Source organism: Scomber japonicus, chromosome 15 (assembly GCF_027409825.1).
Source record: "Scomber japonicus isolate fScoJap1 chromosome 15, fScoJap1.pri, whole genome shotgun sequence".
NCBI classification, from domain to species: domain Eukaryota; kingdom Metazoa; phylum Chordata; class Actinopteri; order Scombriformes; family Scombridae; genus Scomber; species Scomber japonicus.
The window spans coordinates 24,360,325-24,377,574 of record NC_070592.1 but is presented as its reverse complement, the minus strand read 5'-3'; the positions used below and the strand labels follow the sequence as shown (position 1 = coordinate 24,377,574).

The following is a 17,250-nucleotide window of genomic DNA, read 5'->3' as shown; positions in this document are numbered from 1 at the left end:
GTTTTCAATGTCATATTGAGCTGAAAGTAATGAAGATATGGGTGCATTAAAAAAAGGAGGTAGAACATTTTATTAACACTGTTAAAATAACTTAAACATTTGGTTAGGTGTCACTGGACTGTTCTTTTAACCTGCACAGAGTGTAGTCATGGTTGAAAAGCAAAAACTACCTAAATGCCAAAAGGTTCCCGTATTTAGTAGCTTTCATCAAAATAAACCTTAACAGAAATAGTTCATCACAAACATTAATATCAAGTGTTCATATGACAGATTTACATTTAGTAATAATCTGTATTGCTGTGAATAAAGCTGCAGTTTCTTGAGGGACTGAAACATTTCACTGGAAACCATAAAGAAACATTTTTTACAAGACTTCATGTTTGCTTCTTTTTACAGCCAGTGTACAATTACTATACATTACTCAAAGATCACTATGAATCCAGCTGATGTGTTGTTTAGCCATGATGACACAACCAGTTGTTTTTTTAAATAAATGGAGTCTATCAAAGTTGGATTATAAAAAGATTTGCTCTACCAAGATTAAACTAAAACAAATTGAATTAATATTAAATAAAAAGTATAATAAAAGTGATTTTCTTCATTTAAATAAAACCAATAGGCTGTAAAGTTACAGTCCTGCATTGTAATAAATTCTGACCCATTTTTAAAACATCAGTTCAGGATATTTGGTGTTGAAACAGTATGCACATACACACACTTGAGTAGCACCGTTACTAGCAGCACATGCTGCTGGTGAAAGGGTCCTTTTCCAGTGGTTGGCTTGCATTAACTTGTGCTTGAGTTGGAAAATGTCTTCAATCTTGTTTTCCTTCAGAAAAGTGTTGGTGAGCTGCGCACTACCTCAGGTACTCATACATGTCTGCGTCCAGAGATATGAGACCAAAGTAAGACAGCACGTTCACGAAGGAACGCGTCAGATTCATCATCGCCATCTCCGATCTGAGAGAGAGTCGAGTCACACATTGTCAGTGGTTCTGGTTGCAAAGAAGTAAATATTAACTGCACTACTGACAGAAACTCACGAGTCCTTACCTCAAAGCCAGCTCAAACTTGAAGCTCTCCCACGTTGTCCGCACCCAACGGAAGACCCAGAACCTGGGCAGCATCCCCACTTTGTCTGACTGGATCTTTCCCCAACCTCGCACTGCACTGAAAACCGAGAGTGATGGGTGTTAATTAGCAAGTAAGTAGTGCTAAAGGGTGCTCTATGTGAGAAGTGTTCTGAGATAACTTCTGTTGTGATTTGGCGCTATACAAATAAAAATGAATTACTAATTAACTTCTGTTGGGCAAGGTTTCCTGAGAAAATACTTTAGCAATAATTACCTCCTCATTGAACCCTCTGACCAGACCAAGAATAAATAAAGAATTTCCATTTGTTTAATTGTTCGTAGTTTACAGTTCACTAGTACTTCCAGGAATCAGGTGCTGGAGAGGAAATGCACAATATATTCTTTTGGCTTACAATTAGTCAATGAAAAATTCTGAGTCTAGTAATACACAAATAAGCTTATCAAATACTATGATATTATGTTATGTATTCTTTCTACCCCAATTCTGAATTCAGTACACAGTACAAGTCTGTGCACCAGATGTCAAAGTACCCATTAGTTATCAATGGAACATGTTGGAACTAGTAGATGATGTTGCGGTTTTACGTTTAGCAATGGGTGTGGTGAGTGTTGTAATGTTAATGGTCGAACCGGTTTTCTTTGAGAACTACAGATAACACATTTGTAAAAGTTTAAAAATCGAATCATGTCGGTCTGGAATCGATGTCTGAACTGACCTCTTGGCCATGATGAAGTAGCGGTCTACCGGAGCTCCTAGAGTGATGTTGATGCTTCGGACCGTGTTGATGTTGCGGAAGACCAGCAGCATCGGCCTGGGCATCGACTTCAGCACCTGCATGACACTGTCGAAGCGGTGGACGGCCATTTGGCGCATGTAGGTTGTCTCCTCCCGACTCAGTATGTTGGACAGACCCAGCTCCTGCATGTTGATGGGTCGCTGCAGCAGCATCTCGCAGAAGAGGAAGTACTCTACAGAGCAAATAAGGTTAGAAAGGAATTTGTTACATTTTATTTTACTTGTCCCCGCAATTTGGTCGTTCCGTCAGGATCTTTTCCGAATCTAATTAAATACTGTATTTAGCAGAAAAAACTTGCTGAAATAAAGATAAATACTAATGAATGAATGAATGAATGAATGAATGAATGAATGAATGAAGTCATCACCTTTGACTCCAAGGGCATTGGCGTACTTCTCCATTGCTGCCTTATCTCGCAGGACTATGGACCTCCACAGTTTACAAAGGGCCACTCTGTTACTAAAGTCAAAGTTGACAGAAATTGACTTTTTTTCATTAGCCGTAACTGGTCAATGGTTTTTCAAAGGTTTTCAATAAACGGGGCTCATCCCAATCTTACCGTTGACTAAGGTATTCGTACAAGCCATGGTCCAAGAGCACCAACTCTACCTTGCTATCTGGACCTCGTCTCACTAGTACTGCAAACACAGAAACATTGATGTGAGATGATTAATAAAATAGTCCAAGAGAGCATCGTACACACACTAACGTACCTACCATTTCCAGGGTGAGGGTCAGCGTGGATGAAACCGGTGTAGAATATTTGTTCAGCAAATGCTCGGATCAGTTTATCAGCAGTCTGAAAAACCAACAGTTGATGAGGCATTTCTTTCAGACAGTGTTTCACTGACAACACTCCACTCCCAGTGTAATTTGTTGTATGGACTGCATCAACTTACGTCTTTCAAACTTAATCCTTGTCTTTTAATTTCTTCCACGTTGTTGATTTTGCAGCCGTTGCAAAACTCTGCCGTCAACACTCTCTTTGAATTGGGAAGAATAAAACATGAAGAAGCTTTTAGCCAAAGAGAAAGTATGGATGCCCAGTTATTTTTGACAATAAATAATAAACTCACTTTACTAGTTTGTTCCCAAAAGACTTTGGGTACAACAATAAATTTGAGGTGTTTCAGCTCCTCGGCGCACCGCTCAGAATTCCTGGCTTCATTCTCAAAGTCCAGCTCTTGAGCCAATGTTCCCTTCAAGTCCTGCAGAAATTACAATTATATCATTTTCTCAAGCATACACTGTACAATAGGTTGGACAAGAAATATCACCATTTTCTGACCTTGAGGACCCATCTGAACCCAAAGCTGGGGTGCATGAACTTAACGATATCCAACAGGATCTCCAATGTTCGGATATCACCATCAAACCGATCTCTGAGATCAATGTACTGCACCTGTGTGGACGACAGTTCAACAAGAATAATTATACTAAACGGTCTTTTCATGCAAGTTCCAGGAGATGTTTTCCTCTTATCGGGAGCCAGTGGAATATAAGGAGATATATTTTCCAGATGGTTGGTAATGCTGTTGCCCAAAAACTAGTGGCATGACTTCAAATACGTCTCGCGATCGTGACTGGTATGGTCTATTCAATAGGTCCCTTCACTTTCTAGGAATGCTGTACTAGATCAAAAAGTTGGCAAAAGAGGAAATAAATGATGGATAATGCTGACTTTAAGAAAATGAGGTCTAAAAATGAGTACTTGCCTTCACAGCGACAGACGTTCCATTGAACAGTTCTGCCTTATGGACCTGGGCCAAGCTGGCAGCAGCAATCGGTTCATAGTCAAACTTCTTAAAAAGCTCATCTGGGCTTTTGTTGAAGTCTTCCTGGAAGAGTGCATCCACCTGTTGCAGACAAAAACATGATCCTGAGAAATTTCAAGCTGTCCTCTCCGGCTGTACTATTTGCCTTGTTTGTGTTGCAGTTCTCACCTCTTTGTACTTCCTGTTCAAGGCCTTGTCTTCAAGTACTTGCAGGGTGCGGATGTACTCGGGGGGTAGCAGATGGTTAAAGGAACACAGACCCTGGCCGAGTTTGATGTATATTCCTCCATTCTTTATGGCTCCTTCCACCATGTACTCTGCTGCCCTTTGGTGGCAAGCTGACATCTCGGCCAAGTAGGATGGGCTGCTCTGGCAGGTGAGGACAGCAGCAAGACATGATTGTCTACACGGTGTTAACACCAACAGTGACAGAGAATCACAAGCAACTAGTCCACCACCCTTGATGCAGTTAGTGTGTGTTAAAAAATTAAAGACCTCAGAGAACACCAATGAAACCTTTGACTAAATGTGGAGTGTGAAATTGTTGCTGTGTACTACTGCAGTAATGACAGGGACAAACAATCACTAACTTCAAGATGCCATAAACAGCCATATTACAAGTCCATAGCCATATCCTTAACACATATATCCATATTTATTTTCTGTATTCAAAAATAATGCTTACCATGTCCTGACACTACATAGTAGTAGCTTATGGTTCGTAGATCAGTTGGTTTGTAAATGTAAGTTGTAGCCGCAGTTATATTTAGAGAATTTGATCCTAAATTTCCTATACTGTCAGAATCTGGATTCAGCAATCATCGGTCGTGGATAATTTAAAACCACCGCATTTGACAGATGACCAGAGATTTGCATTACTGCCTTAGTACAATGAAGAGATGCACCATCCCTGCACATATTATCCAAAATCAGACCAGTGGCCACATTCAGGAGTTTAAAAAACTCCAGCCATAGTGACCAAACCTACCCAGACCCCTTTTCATCACATGGAACTTACCTCATCTAGACCACGAATAGCCACATTGGTGGTCCACCAGTAATCCAAAGAGATAAAAATTCCCACAGAGAGAGATCTGAGGACACACAGATAAGAAGCTCACTGAGACTTAAAAAGGTTTTGACTGAACTCGTAACGTGACACAAACAGGAATGAACACCAGTGAAGAATGTGAGTGATCTGTTTTGGTAACGCTTGTGGTAAATGACAGTCACCCCAAATGCATTTAGAATCCCAGAGATTCACCTCAGTGTGAACTGAGAGCAGCAGTATGCCTTATTACCTCTAGCCTGCTAGAAATTCATGTGAGTCCAGCTACACCTCAAACATCATAGTGGGCTAATGGATTATGCTGACAGAGGTAGGTTTTTAAATGACAAGATGTAGGTTAATTAGAAAATCAACTCAACGTTGGATGTTAGTGGAACCAGAAAACATGGAATTTATGATAACATTATGATGGGGATTTCTTTCTGTTTTGGCACTGAATATGCATACTTAAAGAGATGCTGCAAAACTGAGTCAGAGACCTTGCAACTTTGAGTTTACCTATCCAATAACTATGACTCTGACTTTTAAACTGAAATAATTCTAATGATTTTAAGACATTAGTTTATTACAAAAAACTATTGTGCTTTTCTTGGTCTTTATTTTGAATAGTATAAAATAGGTTAAACAGTACAATAATACATTAAAAAACTGTGGAGGTGGAGGAATCAGTGCTGTGATCTGAACTGATTCGGTGCATGTGACAAACCTGCAGAACCGACCGAATCCTTCAATCACGATCCTCATCTTCCTCCTCTCTCTGGGTTCTGACACGGCGTAGCGGACACCCACCGCCACGGGCACGCCAACGGTGACGCCAACGAGTGTCTTCCATAGCAACCCTCTGCGCTTACCTTCCCTTAAAAAGGAGGAAACAATCCCATTACACCAAGACCGAGATGCCCTCATGGATAAATTCACATGTGTTCTGACTGGTATTTGATACCTGAGTGAACTGAAGGATCTGGTTGTTTGGAGTGATGAGCCGGGATGTGGATATCTCCGCAGCAGAGCCACGTGATGCTGACATAACCTTAACTAGAGAGAAGATGAGCACTGTGTGAAAACCCTGATTAAAAAAAACTAATCATCAAAACCAAAAAAAAGCTCATTCATTATTTACATGATTGATTGATTGGCTGATATTTCTTAACAGTCGTGACCTACAGCATCAGTGCAGCTCTAAGAACAGTGTCTTTTTACAACGTTTTTACAGCACTTGGTCCATTAAACAGCATGCCAACTGTGTCAGAATGGCTAGGCTGTGATAAAACAATTCATTGACTATCTTTATCTTCCATTCTCTTTTGTCTTCAGCAGAGGATGTTTCAGTTTATTTTATTATCATCATTATCATTTTTATTGACTTATTGTACAATAACGTAATTATCAACATTATCATGTCTATATTGGACTTATCGTATGATACATGGACATGACCTTGATCATTTTTTGACGTCAATATTGCCACACTTCACATTAGCAGCTAAGAAGCTATTCATGTCACATTGACTTAGCAAGTAGTGTGCTCCATTTTCACTGTGTACATCCTGAGTGGAGACTGTAGAAGCAAGCAGCACCGCTGGAATTAAAGGTAAATAACTCTGTCCCCAACCATAATGGCAGTCTGTGTTTTTACAGACTGCCCCTTGCATTATCATGCTATTATATTATTATTATTATTATATCAGTGCAGTGGTAAATAAAATAAAATGATCTTCAAATGACAATAATATCATTTATTGCGATTATTTCTGAGACAATATATCGTCCAACAAAAGCAGTTATCGTGACAGACCTAATTGGTGAAGAATTGTGCGCTGTTGAAATAATAAAGATTTGGAGTCAAATTAAAATGCATCACTATCCTCCTCGGTGATTCAAAAGGAAGGCATTTATTTATTTATCTTAATAAGTTTTGTGCAGTGATAACACCCCCAGCATTAGTGTTCTTCAGTTGGTGGGAATTTGTGATATCAACTGATGATACCAATGTACTATAATTTGATTGGCTTGAAATATGGAGGGTGAACTAAAAACAGTTTGTAATATCTCTTTATCTCCAACCAGATGTGGTTAACTGCCTGTGTTTTGTGGTTTTAGCATTCCGTACTTTATTCTGTTTGCTAGTTTGTCATAATTTGAATCACAAGGTAAAGTAATGGAACAGAATATGAAGTTTTGAACTTCTTTCCAGAACTCAGCAGTGAAGTCTGTTATGAGTGACGATGTAAATGACAATAAACAATAGACTAGGGCTGGGCGATATGGCCTTTTACTAATATCCCGATATTTTTAAGCCGTTTCACGATACACGATATATATCTCGATATTTTGCCTTAGCCTTGAATTAACACTTTGATGCATACAATCATACCAGTATGATGATTCTACATTAAAACATTGTTCATACTACATTAATATATGCTGATTTTAAACATTCATGCCAAAAGCGTAAATCACAACTAAACAAATTCATCAAAACTGTATTTATTAAACAGTTATTAAGCAGTGGCACAAACATGTCATTTCAAAACAAATAAAGTGTCTTTTATGCATGATGTAACTAATATGACATATCAAAATAACACTAAATTAAAGTGCACATTTTGTGCATAATGCCACTAGGATATAAAGGTAGAGCTGACTCTGCTACGTAGATTATATCTTGGATCAAGTGTGTCGATGATCTTTCTGAAACCGGGCTTTTAACCACACTCACTGGGTGACGCTTTTATGGCATACTTTACATATTACGGTTTGTTGTTCAACGTCCTCCCTCTTGTACCCAAACCACCGCCAGATGATGGATCCTGAATTGTTTTTTTGGGGAATTAATCTCCCTCCTCCACTTGACCATATCACCTGCTGCTCCCGCGACCTGAGATCGCTGCTGCTGCTGCTACATGCTGCCGGGCATATGACGTTGCACGCACAACAGAATGTGATGTACGTAACTAGGTGCGCTTGTTTTATCTCTCTGTGCGGAGAGATGAGAGAGTGAGAAAAACCTGTAGTTCAACGGGCCGCGACTAAAAACAAACTGCGTGTAAATTGAATGTATACTCGAGTATTCACGATATAGTCATTTTCTACATCCCACAGAGAACAAGCCGCGATACATCGAGTATACTCGATATATCGCCCAGCCCTACAATAGACTAGTTATAGGTAGGATACAGATTTTAACATCACATAGACAGATATTTCTATGAGATATTTTATTGTGATTATTCCTGACACAATATATCATCCAATAAAAGTAGTTATGGTGACAGGCCTGTATGATGATCTAATGATTGAGTAGCTGGAACTAAGTAAGAAAACAGTTATTAGGATGATCAAAATGTTCTGTTAACAGACTAACGGACAAATCAACTTATGTTTAGAATCCCAAAGGTAAGCCGTATCTTCCTAAACCCTCAGCTTTAACGGCTCTGATCTGTTTGTGTAACATGCCGTTTGTTCACTATTTGTTATGGTTGTTTAGTAAAAGCATGGGTTGATGAGCTGCCCTGCTGATATCTATTAGCCTGACTGTCACTGATAGGCCTAGGGAGCTGGCGAACATCTTGATATTGCCAATATCAGGATGTCATCAAGACGACAGAGCAGTTTGTGTAACAGCACGAGAACGTGTGATAAGTGATAAAACAAGACATGTTAGTGTTAGGGCCTTAGAGTGTGTGTGAGTGTGTGTGTGTGTGTGTGTGTGTGTGTGTGTGTGTGTTGGGAAGGCAAAAGTAAAGGGGGGGAAGGTGAGGGTTTCTACATCAAGGCCAACATGACCAGTCAGGGTACTTTCTTTGTTGTTTCAGTCTGCATTTGAGGGACAAAATGTGTCCACTGCTGCCAAGTTGATTTACAGAGAGCAGTGATGTCAGGGACCTGAGTGCAGAAATATCAATCAAACTCTGTCACTCAGTCACTTCTCTGAGGACAGTTTCCCATCAACACAATGAATGCAACCACAGTGGTTTCATCTCACATACACTAACATTATAGATAGAGTGTGTCATTATTAGTTCATGTTTGACAGTGAACAGCTAGCAGTTAGGTTATAGACACCAATACAAATGAATACAAATGTGGGCAACCTTGACAGTCACACAGCAGCAGTCAAAAGCTTAAGACACACCAATGTCAAACAATCACAGTCACACACTCAGTCTGTGATTTACACTTCCAAGGAAATGCAGCTTAGCTTCTTTAATACCTTATATGAGTCTAGTTAGTAACTGTTGCTAAAACCCAGCTGCTAACTTTAGCTAACTATTGGTCAACAAGCTAACTGACCGTGATATAGATAATAAGGAAATATGGTTCATTTACCACTCTGAAGGTCTCCCCTGTCATGCTTCCTGCTCCGCTCACACTGATGAACAAGTGTCCAATGTGTCCTTTCCATGTACGATGTCTCTGGTTGACTGGTAGCCTATCACCTCTTTAATTAATGGCCAGCTAGTTCCTAGCATGCCTACTATTGGTGCAGCCGGAGAGTAAGCGCAAGAGGATTCACTCCTACTCACTTCCGCTTTCGCTTTTAACGTCTTCAGTGGACAGAATAGGATCCTGGTGGCTTTACAGAGCGTTATTTAGTGCTTCAATCTATTTATTTATCATTTTCCCGTCCAAACGCTGCGAATATATGTGGTTCCTGAAGTGTGCCATCATAATCATTGCCATTGACAATCATTTGAATTATTAATAATAATCATTAGATGAATTGATTCATTTAAACAAACACTATGTACAACTTGAGTGAGTGATTATATTTGAATTATGCAGTTAAAATTAAATTAAATTAATTAAATGATCGATAAACAGTTCAATTTCATTATATATATTCATTATTCTGCCTATTTTTTCTTCTTCTAGGTGTTATATCTTACAGATCATCTTTAGCTACTGCAGGGCACCTTTTGCACGCTGAGTAGTTTATGATTATTTATTACATATATATATATATATACATATATTTACCTAGCTATAAACCAATCTATTTCCTGTGAAGGATCAATAAATTATCTATCTATCTAAATTGATCAATTTAAAGAAACGCTATACAGCTTAAGTGAGTGATAACATTTTTTATTAATGAATAACAATAATAATAATATTAAAAATAATAACTTTATAAAGCACCTTTAAAAAAACAGAGTTTACAAAGTGTTTTGACAGACAAAGCAAAGACATAAAACAGAGAACAGTAACAAGGCCAACATTAACAAGATGAAAGTAAAAGACAATAGAATACAGTGCAGAGATGATGAAAGAGGTTATAAAATAAAAAATGAAATATAAAGACAGTAACAATGAACAGACAATATCACATAAAAGCTAGACTGCAGAAATGAGTTAAGAAGTGATTTTAAAGGAGTTAAAAGTGATTCTGCATTATTTCTTGAGGCAGGTCGTTCCAAAAATCATGAATTACTACACAGCTTCTATTGGTTTCTTCATGAAAGTACACTTTTCTCCTGCTGTGATGTTTATGATCACTTAAAGATTTCTTAATATAAACTCTTCTTGCGGTAATAATTTTATGATTGTGCAACCAAGATCAATGTTCTTCTCTCTGAGATTTGAAACCAGAGGATATGATATATGTAGGATGGTCAAAGTGTCATGTGCATGTGTAATCTGTGTGTAAACCTCTTAAAACTACCCACAATTCATTTAGGTGTAAACTGCAAATAAATGAGTGTCGTATTGATCATTAACTTACTTTCCCTCATTAAAATAAATAAATTATAAATATATGTGTATGCCTACTGGATGTCACACTTGTGTAAGTTGCATATTGGATCACAACTGACTTCCATATCATTTGTGATATCACAAAATCACACTAGTGGGTAGGTACACATCTGAAATTCACATTTAAGATGAGAAATGTTTGGGTTTTTTCTAATCCATAATAACATCCTGTGAGAGCAATTAAGGAGCTACAACCCAACAAGATCTGATTGGCTAGTTATTATCAATATTGTGTTTCTTATCAGACATGAAATATGAACCTTGAGCTTTTACCAGCCACAGAAATGTTTCTCTCCATGTTATCAGAAGCTGCACAGGATAAGACAGCGATGCATCTTGATGACGGACTCTCTGGTAGGAGGTATCTAATAAAACGTCATTGATCAGACGGAGTGGTCCGAGCCTTTTTCTTTTTTTTGGTCAAAGTTGTGTAGTCACTTATTATTCATGTCTCCTCCTCCATCCATACATCCCAATATTAACCTGTAATTCAAATATTAACTATAGCTCAGACTTTAAACTCCATTTAAAACTGATATGACCTTGATCAGAAGGTCAGAAATGTAACTTATGAAATATGATTTATAACTCTACTTACAGCGCACTTTGATCAGTGTGGGTCCATTGCGTGTTTATGAAACAGAGTCTATTTAGATTACAGTCGTGTATGAGTACGCACATGGTAAACAAGCTGACTGTGCCACATGGGACGTTAGAGTATTATTTCCTTGTTACATCATCTTACATCAGCTGTGCTCAGGCTGTGGGAAATGTCAGGAGGAAGAAAAACAGCTCAAAAGTAAATGATAATAATACTATTTTCATTCTATTACAGTCACATTTGTTGGGCTTTCATGTTTATGACACTTGAACACTGCGTCGCATGTGCGTTTTTGATCGTAACAAGTTCACTAGAGTTAGCTCAGCATGGCCGGAAACGGGGTAAACTTTCAGAATAATGGTTGTAAACGTGCAGGGAAAAAAACAACGACTGAAGTTAGCCTCCGTTTCGTATTTAAATGTACAGTGTTTGGGATAGATATGACATATAGGTATATATTTGTGAAAGAGTGACATCGCAGCAAAAGCGTTTGTTAAACATTTGTTTTGCTTTGAAAACTGAAAAACCTGGACTAGAATACCAAGGAGACTCCAGAGAGTCATTAGAACACAGTTTTAGATTTGTGGAACCGTTATTCTATTCGTGAGACTGATAAAAGGGCATATTACAGACCACATGACACCAGGTCTAGAACAAAAAACACACGTAGACTCTTCAAATCTGGAATAGATCCTTATTGTTATCATTAATAGTAGTAGTAGTAGTAGTAAGACTTGATGTCTAAGTATAGTGCTTTTAATACAATGTGATATGGATGTTTTTTTATTTAGTAAAATAAAGGTTTCACAAAGCTGATAGGAAGGTTTTAACAGCATTAATGATTTTGCTGTGATATTAAAAACTTTTTCATGAGCGTAAGTTGTAAGAAAAAATATCATTGACGAAACAAAAGCTAACTTCAGCGTGCTGTCAGTAAGGACCAGCACTCACGTGCTGTATCATTAGATAATAAATGGAGGGAAACTGTAGTTCTTACAACAACAGTAACGTTGTTAAGTATTGGTTAACCATGGTACTAGTGTTTCATGAGCTTCTACATTTGCGAACCTCAATGGAAAACGTGTTATAAACCTGAGCGTTTTCACACATAAACTGGCGACAGTATACCGGATGCGGTAGCTGCAGTGTTGCGCTTTCCTGTTTACGAGAGAGTAATGTTTTTTTACTAGGATAGCAAATTTATGACCCGCCTTACCCTGTCTCTGATTGGCTAATACTCGCTGCCTTCGTTGGTTGGGTTTGTTCGGTTTAAGCACGAGCAGTAAGATTGGTTAGGGTTAGGGTAAGAGTATCATAGGCGAGCCAATCAGAGGAAGAGAAGGGCGGGCCACTAGTTCGCCATCCTAGGAAAAAAATATTGCTTACGGGCGGGAAGAGCGAACATAGCTGACTGTACGAGCTAGCTACGGGGGCACTTTTGTTTTAATTCTCCTTGATGCAGGTGACTGTGAGAGTTTTAATGATTGACAGGGCACTGCGGGGTCTAGTGGATACGTTTTGAGAGGACCGTCGGTACAAAGTAAAGGTTTTTTGGGGAAGTGCGGAGCAGATGGAGGATCCTCCTGCAGACTCTGGCGGCGGTGCTGGAGCGGAGGGGCCCGCGGTGCAGGTGGCAGACATCTGCTGGCCGCTCGAAGCTCACCCTCTGCGGCTCCTGGAGTGGAAAGTGAAACCCGGGACCCTCGTTAACGTGGACTCTGTGCTAGCGCTGTGCGTTCCTATACCTTCAGAGGAGAAGGGAGCTGCCAGACTGCCAGAGAAGAAGGTGAAGTCGGACCGTGCTGGAGTAGTGAAGGAGCTATGCTGTCAACTCGGACAGGTCATACCTCCCGGGTGAGTCACTGTGCCTGCTATAGCTCGTTAATATGAGTCGCACCTGGAGGAACTACAGGCGACATGTCAACCGTAGTGTCGCTTCTGCTTTGCACTCTTCACCCGTAATGTTATGCTAGCTAGCTAACGAGCTAACGCTGCTAAGTACAGGTGCTAAGTTAACGTCCACAACTGTCAAACGAGTCAAAATAGGCACGCGGAATTCCGGCCAGGACCTTCAAAATAAAACTGCCTTTTCCTTTTTAAACCCTTACTCCATTAAAAAATACAAATACATTATTGAGCTCAAGTGTGCAGAAAGATGTATGCAGTTTTTGTTGGGTTTTTTTTTTACATGTATTTGCTTAAACTTTCTCTGTATTGAGTTAAAATCAGATTTTAAGCAGTGAGCCTAAAAGCAGGATTTGTGACATCACAACTAGTTTAGATCCAATACTGGTCCAATATTAAACTTCTACAAGTGTGAAACTCATGAACACGTGAAGCCTTCAACATACAAACACTGAGAATTAACTTTTCAGTGAAATAGGTGACGATTCATCAAGCAGTTAAACTTTTAAGATGAAACATATTTGCACATTTAGAGATTCTGGAAGGGGAGAAGGAGGATATTTAATTTTCAGGAGTGTAACAATATTATATACAGTCAGACACAACATAATTATTTAACGTAGAGTGCTTAACAGGACCTCTTAGAACATGTTTAGAGGGGATCTGTAAGGACATGTAGTTATATTCAATTATAGTAGTTTTTTCTAGTTAGAAACAAGACACAAGTGTATGGATCATTTTAGAATATCATGGAATATCTTTCATATGTTATCATTTTAGTCAACGTGCACAAGCTGAACATTTTTGTTCGCCTTTTATTTTGAAGGCAAACCAACGTGTAGTATCATGTCTGCTTCTGTTGAGCTTGACAGCAGCTGTGTAGGTTGACAGCTAGGAGACTGCCCCAGACTGATGATGTTTCCAGGAATTGGAAGAGTCCTGCCTGCATATTATATCAAAAAATAAAAAGAAACATATTTCACTGCAGCTCACCAGGACACATTTTTGGCTGCGTTAGCTCGATACAGTGAAATAAATACTCATAACCTTAACTGAACCAACAGGGGGGATAATGCACCCAAGTTTGTATTCAACAAGTCTTTTAATACACACACTCACACCACACAGCAACTCTTTCCAACACAGCGATGTTTTCCACTGCTATAAAAAGGTTTGTTTACATCAGTAGTAAGAACTGCGGTGTCCTAATTACAAAGCAAAGCAAAAGCGAGTGTCTCACTAAGCAACATACTCATTACTGTAATTGCAGACATGGTTAGTTGAGGGGATTTACAAGTTGTTCTCCTAAAGAAATAACCTAACAATTACCAGTTAATCCAAAACAAATCACCAACACACAGCTTTGAGACTCACAATGACCCTGTGTGGTGCAAGTTCTAGATTTATCCGTTGTGTCTTTTTAATAAGTTGCATTTCTACACTGGCTTCACTAAAGCAGATGTTTAATCTAACATGTTTATTAAATGTGAATCCCGCCAAAAGATGAGACTCATGCACCGTTAACTGTTTTGTTTCTTCTGTGTTTTTTTTTCAGCGGGGTCATCGTCAGAATAGAAGAATGCAGCCATCCGATAGTGATGAAGGGTTTGTGCGCCGAGTGCGGCCAGGACCTGACTCAGTAAGGACACGCAGACACTGTCGCTCTTTTACACTTATTTTCAGGATGGGAAATTCACTTTTATATTTTGCCAGTATCTGGTTGGCTGGTTGTAGTTTCCCACTCTGTTCATTCTAAGGATGATGTTTGCCACTTGAACTCTTTGACATTTCACAAACTTCCAAAACATCCCTGTCAAAGAAACACAAGAGTAAGCGTGACATAGTGAGGAAACAATTTAGCGTTGATTAATATTGACTTTTTGGGGGACATTATGCCCTCTGACTAAAAGTATTTGTGGTGGATTCTGTATTATTTGATACCATCAGAGGGCACCAGAGATCATACAGAAAGAAGTGATCTCTGGTTATAGATCAGGTTATAGATCAAGTGTTCACACTCTAAACTCTCCTGGTCTCCGTTTGATTAAGATGTCAAGTGTACAGCAGTCAGTTAGGATCCAGTAGAAGTGTTGCTGTTATTGAAGGCAGATAGTTTGCAGTGTGAGGACATATCTTAAAGTTGATTGGGATACCTGGCGTATTGATAATCAATCAAACAATCAATGAATGTCTGAAGTAGGTTAAAACCAGCAATAATCAGCTAAACCACCTGGCAACTGAAGTTTCTGTAGCTCGCTGCCACGACTCAATCCAGTTTCAGCCGTTCAACCTAACAAACCAAATTTGCATGTTTGTGAAAGCTGCTTTTCTTCTCAGTCACATATGCATGACTCCCACTCTCTCTCTCTCTCTCTCTCTCTCTCTGTCTCTCCCTCTCTGTCTCTCCCTCTATCACTCTCTCTTTCTCTTTTTTCTCTTTTTTCCCATCTCAGGCTGCAGAACACAAATGGGAACCAGCAAAATCCCATCTCCACAGCAACAGTCTCCATGGTGCACAGTGTGCCTGAGTTGATGGTCAGCTCAGAGGTGAGTCATATGGCGGAGATACCTGGAAGCCGGCCCGGTCGAGTCAGCTCCACCTCGTAATTTCTTCACCTGACTGCATTCTTTTTCCAAGATCATTTTCAGTATTTTGAATACTTTTTGACTGTGCAAAGGGTTGTTCATGCTAAAAACATACCCAGGACAATACATAGATACAAATAATCAGCCATGTTTAAAACTGTATGTGGAATTCTGGTAATAAACATTTGCTTAATAAATAATTGTACAGGATAAAAAGCTCAGAAGTAAAAAAAAAAAAAAAACAAAAACAAAAAAAACATCAAGTGGTTGTTCTCTGATGTATTCAATGTATTCTTGTCATTCACTCAACAGCAAGCAGAACAGCTGGGCAGAGAAGACCAGCAGAGACTCTACCGGAACAAAAAGCTGGTCCTGATGGTGGATCTGGACCAGACGCTTATCCACACCACTGAACAGCACTGCCAGCGTATGTCCAACAAGGTAACGTCAGGGGTGTCATCAGTAATCTTTCACTTTAGCACTCACTTTTTGAATGTGTGACCTTTTGTGAATCTAAAATGCAGGACTGGTTCTGTTTGCACACATCTTGGTTTATGTCACACAGAATCGGTCTTCTAAATTACAAGAAAAGTCCAAAGTTGTCTTATTAAATCTAGGTTTTTTTCCGTGATTGCGTCATAGTTAACACTCCTGTCATTCCCTACAGGGCATTTTCCACTTCCAGCTCGGGCGAGGAGAACCCATGCTCCACACTCGACTACGCCCGCACTGCAAGGAGTTCTTGGAGAAAATCGCCAAACTCTACGAGTTACACGTCTTCACCTTCGGGAGCCGCCTTTATGCACACACCATCGCCGGTAATTGACATTTCATAACAGACACATAGACTGAATAATCTCAAAAAACAGCCCAATTGTTTAAAAATTTGAGTTCTTCTTCTTCTTGCACTACCTCTTTATGTCCACTAGGGGGGAGTATGTGCTTATAATAGTGTTGTAGCTGAGGTAACGCTGGTTCATTGATGTACATCCACTATGTCTTTAGATACCTAATTTGCAACATCCAGTAAAAATGATCTTTTTATATTTAGGCTGCTACTTGTTGCACTGGCAGCTAGAGTAGACCAGCATTTGGCTGATATTGGAACGTTAACTTCCTCATAAGTGAAAATATTTCAGCAGGTTTATGACTCAAAGTTGGCTTAAGTAATACATTTCAAAGCCGTCCTTTTTCATATTCAGTCTACGATATTTCATCCTACTTTATATAATAGAGGCAGCCCCGGTCCAGTGCTGTTCTGCCTCCATATGATAAAAGTTTAATGCATTTTGAATTGGATTTTACTTGGATTTTTTTACTAGAAGACTCTCAAGAAAGTCTGAGAATATGTTTTCAACCCTCAATTCTAAGAGAGGCTCCAACTAAGAAGGTCATAGATGCACTGGAGAAAAGTTTGGGGTTTTTTGGTGTATGAAAAAAGTTTTTGTGTATATTGTATGTCTAAGAAATTCTGTACAAATAAACAGCGTACTTTGAGTAAGTAGAGTTACATTCCATGCACTTTATTCAATACCAGTGAAATGCTTATCATGGCCTTGAAGAGGAAATGACAGTTGACAATGTGAGCTGCAGCTACATTTGTAATTAAATATGCATTGGGTTTTTTTTTCTCACATACTCCTTTTGTCTTCTTTTTTTGTTTTTA

General features: G+C 39.1%; 2 protein-coding genes across 3 annotated transcripts in view; one reads left to right on the top strand and one right to left on the bottom strand.

Annotated features, from left to right (window-relative positions):
• Window positions 1-53: 53 nt before the first annotated feature.
• On the bottom strand, window positions 54-9,178 carry adck5 (aarF domain containing kinase 5). 2 transcript variants are annotated; one of them, XM_053334374.1, is made up of 15 exons: window positions 9,065-9,178; window positions 5,679-5,770; window positions 5,442-5,591; window positions 4,685-4,760; window positions 3,835-4,035; window positions 3,607-3,747; window positions 3,180-3,293; window positions 2,968-3,099; window positions 2,791-2,874; window positions 2,609-2,690; window positions 2,451-2,529; window positions 2,259-2,350; window positions 1,811-2,063; window positions 1,054-1,170; window positions 54-960 (listed from the first exon to the last, which is right to left on the bottom strand). In XM_053334374.1, exons 1-15 carry the CDS (start codon window positions 9,086-9,088, stop codon window positions 858-860), a joined length of 1,740 nt encoding a protein of 579 aa, XP_053190349.1. In that variant the 5' UTR covers window positions 9,089-9,178; the 3' UTR covers window positions 54-857. The 2 variants fall into 2 exon arrangements, with proteins under 2 accessions (XP_053190349.1, XP_053190350.1); XM_053334375.1 differs by lacking the exons at window positions 5,679-5,770; window positions 9,065-9,178 and having other exon boundaries at window positions 3,835-4,030; window positions 5,442-5,506.
• Window positions 9,179-12,513: 3,335 nt separating this feature from the next.
• ctdp1 (CTD (carboxy-terminal domain, RNA polymerase II, polypeptide A) phosphatase, subunit 1) overlaps window positions 12,514-17,250 on the top strand; it is a 65,088-nt gene continuing 60,351 nt past the window's right edge. Inside the window, exons 1-5 of the mRNA XM_053334223.1 lie at window positions 12,514-12,947; window positions 14,554-14,637; window positions 15,452-15,545; window positions 15,897-16,025; window positions 16,252-16,402. Coding sequence (XP_053190198.1) covers window positions 12,664-12,947; window positions 14,554-14,637; window positions 15,452-15,545; window positions 15,897-16,025; window positions 16,252-16,402 — 742 coding nt within the window. The 5' untranslated portion in view covers window positions 12,514-12,663. The remainder of the gene's footprint in view (window positions 12,948-14,553; window positions 14,638-15,451; window positions 15,546-15,896; window positions 16,026-16,251; window positions 16,403-17,250) is intronic.